The 14660-nt window shown below is 45.7% G+C and overlaps 1 protein-coding gene across 5 annotated transcripts in view; it reads right to left on the bottom strand.

The window, feature by feature from the left end:
* Window positions 1–14660, bottom strand: part of triobpb (TRIO and F-actin binding protein b) — a 154608-nt gene that overhangs the window by 12015 nt on the left and 127933 nt on the right. For all 5 annotated transcript variants that reach the window (XM_068019395.1, XM_068019394.1, XM_068019396.1 and 2 more), the window contains 3 exons: window positions 12154–12259; window positions 11111–11270; window positions 3446–3565 (listed from right to left, as the gene is read on the bottom strand). In XM_068019395.1, the coding sequence (XP_067875496.1) occupies window positions 3446–3565; window positions 11111–11270; window positions 12154–12259 (386 nt within the window). The remainder of the gene's footprint in view (window positions 1–3445; window positions 3566–11110; window positions 11271–12153; window positions 12260–14660) is intronic.

Below are 14660 nucleotides of genomic sequence, written 5' to 3'. Positions count from 1 at the left end.
TGTGTCAGCTATGGCTCAGCTGGTAGCATTCTTGCTGCTAAATTAAGGTCGTGGGTTCAAGTCCTACTTTAGGACATGAGTGCAGGACTGTGGTAGTTTCTGTCTTTTGGGTAAGACGTTAAACCAGTGCCCAGTCTGCCCTCTCAGGTGGACGTTAAAGATCCCATGGCAATATTTCGAAGAAGAGCAGGGGAGTTCTCCCCAGTCCTGGTCAATATTTATCCTTCAATCAATACCACTTAATAAAAAAACATTATCTGGTCATTAACACACTGCTGTTTGTGGGATCTTGCTGTGCGCAAACTGGCAGCTGTGTTTTCTACATTACAACAGTGACTACACTTCAAAAAGTACTTAATTGGCTGTAAAGCGCTTTGGGAACTCGAATGGTTGTAACAGGCGCTATATAAATGCCAGTCTTTCTTTCCACAAGTAGCAACTGATGCTAAATCAATTGTAAATTTTAATTCTTAGATTGATAGTTTACCAGGATGTTACCTGGTCTGGAGGGCATTAGCTACGAGGAGAGGTTGGAAAAACTTGGATTGTTTTCACTGGAACGATGGAGGTGGAGGGGTGACATGATAGAGGTTTACAAAGTTATGAGCGGCATGGACAGAGTGGATAGTCAGAAGCTTTTTCCCAGGGTGGAAGAGTCAGTTACTAGGGGCATAGGTTTAAGGTGCGAGGGGCAAAGTTTAGAGGGGATGTGCGAGGTAAGTTTTTTTACACAGAGGGTGGTGAGTGCCTGGAACTTGCTGCCAGGGGAGGTGGTGGAAGCAGATACGATAGCGACGTTTAAGAGACATCTTGACAAATATATGAATAGGAAGAAAATAGAGGGATATGGGCCCCGGAAGTGCAGAAGGTTTTAGTTTAGGCAGGCATCAAGATCAGCGCAGGCTTGGAGGGCCGAATGGCCTGTTCCTGTGCTGTACTGTTCTTTGTTCGTTGATAGATTTTTCTTATCCAACTGTATTAAGGGATATTGAGAAAAGGCAGGTATATGGAGTTAGATTGCAGACCAATCACGATCTTATTGAATGGCCGAGCAGGTTCAAGGGCTAAATGACCACAGCTGCTCCTACCTTCCCCAAAGCCTGGCCACCATCTACAAGGCACAAGTCAGGAGTGTGATGGAATACTCTCCATTTGCCTGGATGAGTGTGGCTCCAACAACACTCAAGAAGCTCAACACCATCCAGGATAGCATTACCCCATCCACCACCTTCAACATTCACTCCCTCCACCACCGGCGCACAGTGACAGCAGTGTATACCATATACAAGATGCACTGCAGCAATGCACCAAGGCTCCTTCGACAGCACCTTGCAAACCAGCGACCCCTACCACCTAGAAGGACAAGGGCAGCAGATGCATGGGAACACCACCTCCTGCAAGTTCCCCTCCAAGTCACACACCATCCTGACTTGGAACTTTTTCGCCGTTCCTTCACTGTCACGGGGTCAAAATCCTGGAACTCCCTCCCTAACGGCACTGTGGGTGTACCAACACCATAGGGACTGCACTGGAGCAAGATGGAAGCTCACCACCACCTTCTCAAAGGCAATTAGGGATGGGCAATAAAATGCTGGCCTGGCCAGCGATGCCCACATCCCATGAATAAAAAAAAGAATTTTGGCCATGAGTTCAGTTTGCTGTAATTTGTAGAAAGTCTTTTGAAATAAACTGTGTTTGTTGAGTTAATAGACGGTTTGCTGCCAGTCCTACCGTAAATCCTGCCCTGCCTCCACTTGTTAGCTGACCCAATAGAGTTCATAAACTAATCATTTGAATACAGTGACCAGGCAGAATAAAGAGAGATTGGGCAGCTCCAAGTGAAGAGCTGGCACCAGCAATGGGCATTTATTCTGTAATTTCTCTGACTTTTGGTCAGATTAATGAGATTCCACAGTATAGATGTAACTGTTGGAGTCTAATCCTGGGATTCAACTGCTTTATACTTAAAATAGCTCATATCCAGGAGTGTGTTACGGACTGGAATCTAATCGAGAGGTTCGGTGGGGGGTTTATATATTGAATAACAGATAACCAGAGTGAGTTACTAGCTGGAATCTAACCAAGGGATTCAACTGGTTTATAAAATAACATACCTGTGAGTGAGTTACACTGAAATTTAATTCAACTTGATTATATATAGAATAACAGATACCAGAGAGTGAGGTAAAGATTGGAATTTAATCGAGGGGCTCGAGTGATTTATGTATAGAATGACCGAAACCTGGGATTGAGTCACAGCAGGGATCTAACAAGCTGACTGAGAAAATCTTGAAGAGTTTGCGAATGTCTGAATCCCGAGGCTTATTTCCAGCCAGGATCTCATTCCGCTCTGCATTCCATTTCTCAGCTGTGCCAGGGCGGGTGAGCGCGGCGCACAAGCTCGGATACTTCCCACAGGGAGGGTGCGAGGGTCGCACTGGGAAGGAGTCACAAGAGTGGCAGCATGAAAGAGCTACCCCCTCAGCGGAGGCCCAGTCATTAACGCAAGACGCTGGTTGTGGAAACGTCAGGAGCCTGACAGTGGGAGCAGCTGGTTTAACACCACTGAATAATCATTGAAGGGATTGCCTCCGATCTGCCCTTGCATTTCTAGCACTCCTGCTGAACTTGATCACTGCTGCATTTATAACGTCATCCGCAAGTCAGCACTTGTGGCTCTTGTTCTAGGTTGTGGGTTTAATGGCCAACAAGGGAAACTAGACACGAATAAATCTAATAGCGAATTCAGGAGCAACCAGTAAGTACATGACAGACAAAGGAACAGAAGGTTATGTTACAGGAACAGGAGGAGGCCATTCAGCCCCTCAAGCTTGTTCTGCCATTCAATTAGTCACAGCTGATCTGTATCTTAACTCTATCTACCCATCTTGGTTCCATAATACCCTTAATACCGTTGCCTAACATAAAATGTAACAGTCTGTTTTGACATTTTCGATTGACCTCAATTGAGTTCAATGAAGTCGGGTTGCTGGAGGTTTCTGTGAAGCATAAATACCAGCAAAGACCTTTTAGGCCAAAAGATCCATTTCTCCGCTGTATAATTCTGTGTAAGTACCAGTGCAGACTTGAAGTACTACAGTGTCGCCAGTGTTTTCTGTCTGTGGATGAGACAGCTTGGACCATGTCCCATTAGCATGATAAATAATTTTTCCCCTTTTAAGTACTTATTCAATTCCCTTTGACTCCTGAGGGACAAGATACAAGGCGATATAAATATGTCTATTTGCAATGCTTTTGCGAAGGAAAAATTTTGCAGGGCTAAGGCGAAAAAGCAGGGGACTAATTGGATAACTCGTTCAAAGAGCCAGCACAGACACGATGGGCCAAATGGCCTCCTTCTGCACTGTATGTTTCAATTCGTGAAACACCTTCTTGCCAAATGGTCTATAGTTCAATGAAAAGCCTACCCATCCTCCTATCTTACCTCCAATTCACAGGTATCTCGGTCACCTGTGACTGATAAACTCCCAATGTTGTCGTGGCTCTTTCCTGTAACAAGTGCTCGTATTCGGGCAATCTCCTCCGACAATTGGCCATTCAACTCCTGCAGAAGACAGAGAGAAATATCATAATAGGACTCGAGTCAAACTCTCAGTGATGGGTGGCCAGCTCACTACGTCTATCCATGTGTAATTGGGCAGTTCTGATTGAGCTCCCACACCAAGGTATTCAGCGATACAATCCAGGAGGGAAAAATAAGACATTAGAGGCGAGACAGACTCTACATGAAGACAAACCTGTGTAAGAACAGTTACTGCTCGCCTACATAATTCACTGTGAGTTTTGTCCTCTGGTTCTCGAACCTTCCGCCAATGGGAAGGGTTTCTCCCTATCTACTCTCTCCTGGCCCCTTGTGATTTTAGGCACCTCTATCAAATCTCTCAACCTTTGATATGATAAAATTATTACATAAGTACAAGGAATATAATTACTATTAGTTAAACCATTCATTTTATACAATTCCAATGGACTAAATTTCTTCCCGTTCAATCCCATCATTTACAATTCCAATGGAGCAAACTCCTTTCCATTCATTCCCGGTGTACAGAATTCCGTATTAACACTTCAAAGGGGAAGTTTTCCTGGGTTGAAGGAGGAATGAACTTAGAACATAGAACATAGAACATTACAGCGCAGTACAGGCCCTTCGGCCCTCGATGTTGCGCCGACCTGTGAAACCATCTGACCTACACCATTCCATTTTCATCCATATGTCTATCCAATGACCACTTGAATGTCAATGGCCCCTTTCACGACCGCAGGACATCCCAAACTGCTTTACAGCCAATTAAATACTTTTCAAATGTAGTAATGTAGCAAACATGGCAGCCAATTTGCAGACAGCAAGTTCCCACAAACTGATAATGACCAGTTATTTGTACTTTTCAGTACTTTTGGTTGAGGGATAAATATTAGCCAGAGGACTGGGCTGAACTCCCCTGCTCTTCTTTGAAATAGTGCCATGGGATCTTTTACTGCTACCTAAGAGGGTAGACGGGACCTTGGTTTAAAGCCTCATGCAAAAGACAGTTAATGTCCTGCTGCGTTGGGTCATCTCGGCGAAGCAAGTATCAGAGAATTGGACACATTCCATTCCAGCCGTGTGATTCGACTGCCCAATCTTCTGATATGCACTGTGCCCAGGAAATCCAGTATGCCTGGACTCTGAGCCTGGAAAATCTCCCCTTTCCTGTTACCCAGAAGTTAATCGCTTGCCTCACAAATTCCTAGCTGATCACCGTACCCATTATTTAATAAGAGGAACAGAGATAAACTCGGAAATTGTAGGCCTATTAGTCTAACGTCTGTCGTGGGGAAGTTACTAGAATTGGTAATAAAGGACAGAGACTGAGCATCTAGACAAACATGAGCTGATGAGGGAAAGTAGCATGGATTTGTAACGGGTAAGCTACATCTAACTACATTTTTTGAAAAGGTAACTCGTGTGGTAGATAAAGAAGTCATAGAGAGATACAGCACCGAAACAGGCCCTTCGGCCCACCGAGTCCGCACCGACCATCAACCACCCATTTATACTAATCCTACATTAATCCCATTTTCCCTCTCACATCCCCACCTTCCCTCAATTCTCCTACCACCTACCTACACTAGGGGCAATTGTTACAATGGCCAATTTACCTATCAACCCGCAAGTCTTTGGCATGTGGGAGGAAACCGGAGCACCCGGAGGAAACCCACGCGGTCACAGGGAGAACTTGCAAACTCCACACAGGCAGTACCCGGAACTGAACCCGGGTTGCTGGAGCTGTGAGGCTGCGGTGCTAACCACTGCGCCACTGTGCCACCCTGTGTCTATGGATGGTATTTATATGTCTTCTGGAAGTCCATTCAAAAAGGTTCCACATGATAGACTTAAAAAATGACAGCATATGGAATTGGAGGCAACCTATTGACAAGGGTAGGGAATTGATAAGGAGGTAGGAGACAGAGAGGAGGGATAATGGGTATGTACTTCAATTACAGGGCACGTCTAGTGATGACCCCCAGGAATCTGTACTGGGGCCTCAGCTTTTTACTGTATTTATCAATGATGTGGATGAAGGAATGGAGAGCTGTATATCCAAGTTTGCTGATGACAGTAAGTTAGGTGGCAGAGTAAATACTGTCGACGGGTACAGAAAGTTTGCAAAGTGGGCAAAACTGTATGACAGATGGAGTTCAACATGGGGAAGTGTGAGGTCATCCACTTAGCTCTGAAAATAAGACACCTAAATCCTTTAGCTCCTAGTCCCTCACCATTAAGAAAATATTTCAATTTCTGTTTTTCACATCCAAAGTGGATGATCTCAATTCCCTATAGTGAACTCCATCTGTCATAGTTTGATACCCACTCACTTTATTTCAATGTCCCTTTCTAACTTTCTGCTCCCATCTATAACAACTTACTGTTTTTTTTTATTTAGAGATACAGCATTGAAACAGGCCCTTCGGCCCACCGAGTCTGTGCCGACCATCAACCACCCATTTATACTAATCCTCCATTAATCCCATATTCCTACCACATCCCCACAATTCCCCTACCTATACTAGGGGCAATTTATAATGGCCAATTTACCTATCAACCTGCAAGTCTTTGGCTGTGGGAGGAAACCGGAGCAGCCGGAGAAAACCCACGCAGTCACAGGGAGAACTTGCAAACTCCGCACAGGCAGTACCCAGAATTGAACCCGGGTCGCTGGAGCTGTGAGGCTGCGGTGCTAACCACTGCGCCACTGTGCTGCCTAACTTAATACCATCTGCAAACTTGGATATACAGCTCTATATCCAAATCAGTAATATATACGGTGAAAAGTTGAGACCCCAGTACAGATCCCTGGGGAACACCACTTGTCACATCCGCCAGTCACAGGACATTCCCTCAGACCTCCCACGTCACAAGGTTCTGTGTGATCTCATTACTGCCAATAACCTCTCATGTGGAACCTTATGACATGCCTTCTGGAAGTCCATTAGCCAACATTCATAGACACTCCCCTCTCCAGCCTGTTTGTGACCTCCTCGAAATACGCAGACATATATACAAAATATCTGTTGTTAACTTTAATAGCCCTTGCAAGCCTTTTTCCCCTCGTATTCCCTTGCTGCACCTCATTGCTTTCTTTGTAAGCCTTTGTTGCTTTTGACAGCTCTCCTTCCAACCTGCCCACGTTCGATCCCTGCTCCATGCTGCCTTAGTGGATTCAAACCTGGGCAGCAACTGTAGGACTGCAGTGTGCCTCAACACTGCTGGGTAGGGAAAGTCAGCCTTGGTTCCCTGGTGTGACTGCTGTCTATTGGACCCTGCTGGAACGTGTCGCTATCAGTTGCGTGTCTCCCAAATGTTACAAGGATTTTGTTTTTGTATTAAAAACTTAGGATTCTGTGTTTTTAAAAACTGAAAAAGAATTTTCAGTGGACATTGAGATACCTGCAAAATAATTGAGCTTTGTGGATGTTTTGAAAGGAAGTTCAACAGAGGAGCTGAACTTGTCCAAGGATAGAAAAGCCGGTAATTTCAAGGAAACCAGCAAGGGGTTTGACCTCCTCAAAGCTACTCTTTGAGTGACAAGATAGACTTTATGTCTGGACATGTGACCTGTTTCAGGTGGCTATTTACTTTCACTTTGGACCTTTTAAAAAGCCAGTGAGTTGGACAAAGAGTAGGCATTTGAAATTTGGTTTTTGACCTGCCTGGAGACCAGAGAGGAAGACCCAGAGAAAGTGTTACCTCTCTCTGTAAAGGAAGCCTGCATCTCCTGAGAAGAAACCTTGTATTTCAAAGATGGCAGATTCCTATTGCCTCCTGTCTCTGAAGAATTCCTGCCTCAAGTGTGGTTCCTGTTGCCTCCTGTGTGTTAAGAAATCCTGAAATCTGAACAATTGAACATACGAATTAGGAGCAGAGGTAGGCCATTCGGCCGCTCTAGCCTGCTCCATCATTCTATAAGATCATGGCTGATCTGTTTGTGTCTTGAATTCCACACTCCCATCTACCCCCGATAACCTTTGATTCCCTTGCCTAACAAGAATCTATCTACATCTGCCTTAAAGACTGGTGGAGAAGTGGGACTGAATTAACAGTGTACTCCTCCTGCTTCAGTCGTAACACAAAGTCTCAGTGCTAGAAGGGCTCAATACAAAGACAGCAGAGGCTCTGACTACAATTCTCAATGCACCTTAAATGTGCAGCCCATGCCGCAGGACTGGAAAATGGCCAATGGAGTTTATGATCAAGACAGGTAAACGTGCAACTGCAGACTAGGTCAGCCTGACTTCAATTGAGGGAAGACTCTGAAATTCAGAGTCCCGTGATCTGCCCCAGGGAGGCCCGGAAAATAAGAGGGGGAATGGGGGAGCATGGCGGAGGTGGGAAGGGGTGTTGAGGGTATTTCAGAGCGTGAAGCTGTAGGGCTTAAAGCTCCAAAAGCAGAGAGCAAGGAAAAAGACAGCCTCAATCAAACTTCTGGGCAAGTGTATATCTTAGGCACTGCAATAGCGGGTGTAGGAAGCAGGAAACTGGCCAATTTATTAGCTAGAACCATGTGGAATGGCGTGGCGCAGGTAGCAAGTAGCAACCTCCGAACCCCAGTGCAAAAAAAAACCTTTCATTTCTTTCGCACCTTTCACAACCACTGGACATCCCAAAGCATTTTTACAGCCAATGAAGTACTTTTGAAGTCTAGTCACTGTTGTAGGAAATGTGGCAGCCAATTATCACACAGCAAAGTCCTACCAATGGCAGGTTAATGGATAAATAATGTTGGATAATGCATAAATATTGGTCAGGACAATGCAGCACAAGGTTTCATGACCTCACAAGGTCAGTAAAGGTCAGTGTCTTGGATGTAAGCGAACGTGAATGTCCAATTTGTACAATTCATTGCTACACCTATATTTACCCTAGAAGTACATTCCCAAATCTAAGACATGTACGGAATGATCTGCAGCAACACATTCACAAGGAAGACTTCAGTTAAAGGGGGGGTGGTGGGGAACGTTTCTGTAATGCATGCTTTCCCAGTGAAATAAATTCTGTTGGAATTCCACAGAATTCATATTTGGCCCAATAGGTCTGTGCCAGTATTTATGCCCCACACGAGCCTTCCTCCCACCCTCTTTATCAAACCCCATCAACAAATCCTCTATTCCTTTCTCCCTCATGTGCTGATCTAGCTTGCCTGTAATTGCTTGTGTGCTATTCACATCTTTACACCTACCGTATCAAACCCTTAATAATTTTAAAGACCTCTATCAGATCAAACCCCCTCAGCCTTCTCCTCTTTCCTAGAGAGAAGAGCTCCAAGCTGTTCAGCCTTTTCTAATAGTGTCACCTTTCAGTTCTGGTACCATCCTTGTGAATCCTTTTTACACTTTCTCCAGTGCCTTTAGCTCCTTTTTATAACATGGAGACCAGAGCTCTGAAAAGTCCTCCACGTGCGGTCTCCCAATCTCTGATACCAGGTCAACATAACGTCGGGACAAGAGATGAGGATTCGCAAATATTTTACCATTTAAACAGTAGGTAACTGACAAATTACACATCCTTGTGTCACGCTGGGAAAGACTGGACCCAATTCCTGAGAAGGGGGAGGAGCAGCAGAAAGAGGAGGTTCGGTAAATCCTGGAGACATGTTCTGTTAATAAGGAGCTTTTTCTAAAAAATTCGTTCATGGGATGTGGGCGTCGCTGGCAAGGCCAGCATTTGCTGCCCATCCCTAATTGTCCTTGAACTGAATGGCTTGCTAGGCCATTTCAGAGGACATTTTAAGAGTCAACCACGTTGCTGTGGGTCTGGAGTCACATGTAGGCCAGACCAGGTAAGGATGGCAGATTTCCTTCCCTAAAGGACATGTGTGAACCAATCAACAATGGCCGCCTTTAGACTAGCTTTTTTTAATTCCAGATTTATTAATTGAATTCAAATTGCGCCATCTGCCGTGGTGGGATTCCCATGTCCCCAGAGCACTAGCCTGGGAGTCTGGATTACTAGCCCAGTGACATTACCACGACATGGAGAAGTGGGAGGGCCTCACCCTTAGAAGCCTTGTACTTGACAGCTTGTGGTCAATGTTTTATTGACTCTGAGGGGATCCTTACACAGGCCTCGGAGCAAGGGAAGTGGACGGCAGGAAACTCATTTGTTCTGTCAGCTGAAGGCTTGAGATAAGATTCCAGCTTCACTGCTGCACTTCCAGATGTCTGTTATTCCATATTTATACCGTGGCGGAAACAACACAGGCCACAGCTGCGATGTTTTGCACTTGTGCAAGAAGCTTTAGCGTCTGGTGGCAGTTGACACCATTTTAAAAGCCATCTGAAGAATCATTGAACCTTCCACCCAGTCCCGAGCACCCGGAGTAAACCAGGAGTGGCAATCATGGAGTGTCTCTTCCATTTCCTATTTATTTTGCAGCCTTGGGACCTACCTGAGACGCCAGGATTTGACACCGCTGCAGACAGGCTGACCTCTCGGCCCCTCCCCCGTGCAGCTTAACACTGGAGGTCTGAATGGACTGGCCCCGACAGTGGGGAAGCTGCAGGAACATCTGTCTAGGGTGCTCTATATTCTTGGGAGTGGAGTCAGGGACAAGAAAGACAGAGAAGTGAAGAAAAACGTGCATTTATATAGCGCCTTTCACCACCTCGGGATGTCCCGAAGCTCCTTACAGCCAATGAAGTACTTCTGAAGTGTGGTCAGACTGTAGTAATGTAGGAAACGCAGCAGCCCATTTGCGAACAGCAAGATCCCACAAACAGCAATGTGACCACAACCAGAAAACCTGTTTTAGTGATACTGATTGAAGGATAAATTCTTTTACGTCCGCCTGAGACAAGGCCTCAGTTTAACGTCTTATCCGAAAGACGGGGCCCTCTTGACATGCAGCACTCCCTCAGTACCACGCAGCCTGGATTATGGGTTAAACTCTCTGGAGAGCAACTGAGAAAACCTCATGCTTGTGCAGCGGTTTTCTTGTTGCTACTGGTAGTCGGGATTCAGCCTGCAGCATAAACAGGACAAATTCCAAGCTCACCCTATGACACTGAGAAACAAGGCGGCAGGATGTATTTCCCTCATCTGATTTACTGTCGGGAGACAACTCGCAGTGATCTTAAACAAGCCGGTATTATAACCACCAAAAACACACCCAGTTTTCCTCAGCCGATCTCATTATAGATTCATAGTGAGCTCCAGCAACCAGTTATCGGCTGGATAGGGTCAAGGCAGCCATTTTGTATCAGTGACCATGTTGATCACTGCTCTGCCTGAAGCTGATGGATGTAAACACACTTCGGTTGAGATGCATTCTGGTTTTTACGTCCAAAGGGAAGGAGAATCATGAAGGCACGACACAGCCCAATGGAAAAGTTTAACTCAGACAGTAAGTAAGGTTGCCAACCCTTCAGGATCGACGAGTCTCCAGGAAGGTCTATAACACATCCGGATTCCTAACAATGGCCTTTGCTCGTCTCATATTATCTTAAGTATCCCCTCGCTCAGCGTAGGGAGCCACCTAACCCCGATGAACTACCACTCTCCCACACGCGGCTTCCTCACTGCGGGATCGCCATCCTTCTTACCCCCAATTACCTGGTTTTGTCGCAGCAGCTCCTCGTTCTCCCGCTGGCTCCGTGACAGGTCCCTCTCCCGCAACTGCGTCTCCTTCATCTGGTAGTTGATCTGCAAGCATTTGTTGGAATATTGTTCCGACAGCACCTGCAGCTCCCGCTGAAGCGACTCCAGTTCCTCCCTACGGAGGAAGCAGCAAAAGACTCCAAATAAGTTAACAGCCAGTGACTGACAGTCACATAAAGCAACACAAACACCCAAAGTATAATCGCTCCTCTCGGACAAACACTCATTAACAGGCTGCATACAGCGACACCATTATTCCCAGTCAGGATGGGAATGACGGGGTATTTCTCTGTCAATCGCTGCTGTAAGTGACTCTTGAACCGCTGCAGTCCATCTGGTGCGGGCATTCCCACAGGGCCGTTAGGAAGGGAGTTCCACGATTTTGACCCGGCGACAGTGAAGGAACGGCGATATAGTTGCAAGTTAGGATGGTGTGTGGCTCGGAGGGGAACTTGCAGGTGCTGGTGTTTCTATGCATTTACTGCCCTCGTCTTTCTAGGTGGAAGAGGTCGCGGGTTTGGCAAGTGCTGTCGAAGGAGGCACGGTGAGTTGCTGCCATGCTACATAATTTGTATCATATAACTATCCTCCACTCACTGCATTTTGCTGGAGAAATAATCCTGCTTTTATCGGGAGACGTTATTGCAGTTTCAGTCATGAGTTCTGCTTTCTGTAGTTCGTACAGACTTTTATTAAGTAGACTCTGTAGACTGTTTGCTGTAGTGCGCTGTTTAAATAGACTCTAATTGCTGAGTAAAGAGATAGACTGCTTGCTGTGAGTCTGGCTGTAAATCCCGCCCCATCTCCAACTCATTGGCTAACACAGTGGTGCCAATAGACACTCTGCTTTTCTGTATTATACCAGAAAAAAAGATTAAACTCTAGCTTAAGATACACAGCTCCCTGTGCTAGCTAGTGCCCCTTTTTGATGGGTCCCACGCACACTGATTTTCAATGGATGACTAGGGTAAACTTTCCAAGGGATAAGCTGTACTCACTGGTGCTGCTTGCGAAGTCTCTCCAAGTCACTATTGTTTGCAATGTGCTGTGTGTTCCTCAATCTCTCCAGCTCCTCACGATGGGCTTTCTTCACGGCTTCAATGGCTACGACATAGAACACAGACCGTTCACAACTGAAATTAATTTTTTTCTTTTAGACAACTGTTGACAACAGGTTTTCAATGGAGACCTCCATGGGTTTGTGTCCCTTTGTATCAGTCTGCAGCTAATTACCATCTGTCAAGTCCCGTTCACCCACCACCCCTGTGCTCATTAACCTACGCTGGCTCCCAGTCCCAGCAACATCACCATTTTAAAATTCTCACCCTTGTTTTCAAATGCCTCCCTGGCCTCAACCCCCACTATCTCTTTAATCTCCTCCAGCCTTACAAACCTTTTGAGATCACTGCGCTCCTCAAATTCTGGCCCCCTTGTGCTTTCATGATTTTCATCACTTCACCATTGTTGGCCTTGCCTTCAGCTGCCTAGGCCCCAAGCTCTGGAATTCCCTCCCTAAACCTCTCCACCTCTCTGTACTCCTTTAAGACACTCCTGAAAACTTAATGCTTTGGCCAAGCATTTGGTCACCTAGTATCTCCTTATGTGGCGTGATCAAACAAAAGCTAACGCTCCTATGAAGCCACTTGGGATGTTTTACGATGTTAAGGGCAGTAACAGGATATTTCATACAGGTGACTGGCCTGGCTTCAAAAGAGTGCGTCTGGAACCACAAAGGGCATCTTTCAATTAAACCTATGAGGGAGAGTCTTCATATTATGGAAGAGCTGAGAATTTACACCCACTTGTACAAACCGCAAGGATTATATAACGAAGGAATGAAATATGAGGTAAGGTTCTGAGGTGGATTTGAAATTGGCTAAACCAGAAAGAGCAAATAGGAGTTGTGAAGGGAGGTTATGTTGACGTTGTCAGGGGTCATTGGGATCAATGCTGGGGTCACTTGTTACAGCAGAGATCAATGGCTTACTAGAATTTCACAGCACAGAAACAGGCCATTCGGCCCAACCGGTCTATGCTGGTGTTTATGCTCCACACAAGGCTCCTCCCACCCTACCTCATCTCAGGCTATTTGCATATTCTTCAATTCCTGTCTTTCTCATGTGTTTATCTGGCTTCCTCGTAAATGCAGCTATACCATTCACCTTAACCTCTCCCTGTGGCAGCGAGTTCCACATTCTCACCATTCTCTGGATAAAAAAGTTTCTCCTGAATTTCTTATTGGATTTATTCGTGATTATCTTCTATTTATGGCCCCCAGTTTTAGTCTTCCCAGCAAGTGGAAATATCTTCTCTATACTATCAAACCGTTTCATAATTTTAAAGCCCTCTATCAAGTCACCCCTCAGCCTTCTCTTTTCTGGAGACAGGAGTCTCCAAAGAACTGTTGGATCAAGCCTGGCTCCTGGTTAACCCTCCACTCCTTCCGATTCCACAGGACAACCTCCATTAGGCCTCCACAGTGTCGTTTTTCCTCAAACACCTCCCATTCCTTCTCCTTAACTGACTCCAAACATATATATTGATTCATAGACACTACAAGCTGAATCTACAAGTCCACCTAATCCCACCACAGGAGCCCAAACCTTGGATTGTTTTATTTTGTCACCTCCATGTCCTCTGTTTGCAGCTTAAACATGTCATACTTAGTCTCTGCCACTCTGTGTAACTCCATTTTCATCTGCTACCCTCACCACTGCCTCTTATTTATCCCTTTCCTTGTGTTTTGCCCCATACCCCAGTTCACTCACTCTCTCTCATTTCCCTCCTGAAGGGTGACTCCGAACGTGCCATTGGCTCCCCAGTTCCTCACCCAAGTCGTTTTTTGGGAAGTGAGAGACTGGAGACCGAGTGTCAGCAGCTATTTGACTGTGGCAAGCATCACAGCAGAACCCAATGTAATCCCGAAGAAGGGTCACTGACCCGAAACGTTAACTCTGCTTCTCTTTCCACAGATGCTGCCAGACCTGCTGAGTGAATCCAGCATTTCTTGTTTTTGTAATCCTGACTGGAGTGGGAACCCAACCTCATTTTCCCTTCCCTTGACCAGAAGTGGTTTGGTCAACTGCAGCTCTCCTGGGATACCTTAAATAGCCATGCAGCGTCAGCAAAGATGAGGAATTGGATCTGGGGCATCCCAGATGTATATGGCTTGGTATCACACCAAGTGGGTGCACATACCTGTTCAGTAAACAAAGCAACTTTTATCTAGCATTTGACACTTTAAAACAGTGCCTGAGGAAGCCGGAGAGTAGAAACACTGAGAACAGAGTTCCCATTCCCCCTTGTAGTGACATCAAATAGACCCTGTTCCGATACTGTCAAGAATATGGTCAACCGCCCAATCATGAGGTCATGTGCCCATTCACTGATGCCTCGCTTTATCTTTCCTTTGTTTTGTCTCTGCTCAAATGTTTCTCTTTTCCCTTCACCAATTCACGAGGATAAATGCCAATTTATGAAGTCAGTTGTCAATTCATAAGGTTAT

This window comes from Heterodontus francisci, chromosome 41 (assembly GCF_036365525.1).
Source record: "Heterodontus francisci isolate sHetFra1 chromosome 41, sHetFra1.hap1, whole genome shotgun sequence".
Lineage (NCBI taxonomy): Eukaryota > Metazoa > Chordata > Chondrichthyes > Heterodontiformes > Heterodontidae > Heterodontus > Heterodontus francisci.
Note: the sequence above shows the minus strand (reverse complement) of the source record. Positions and strands in the feature narration are given on the sequence as shown.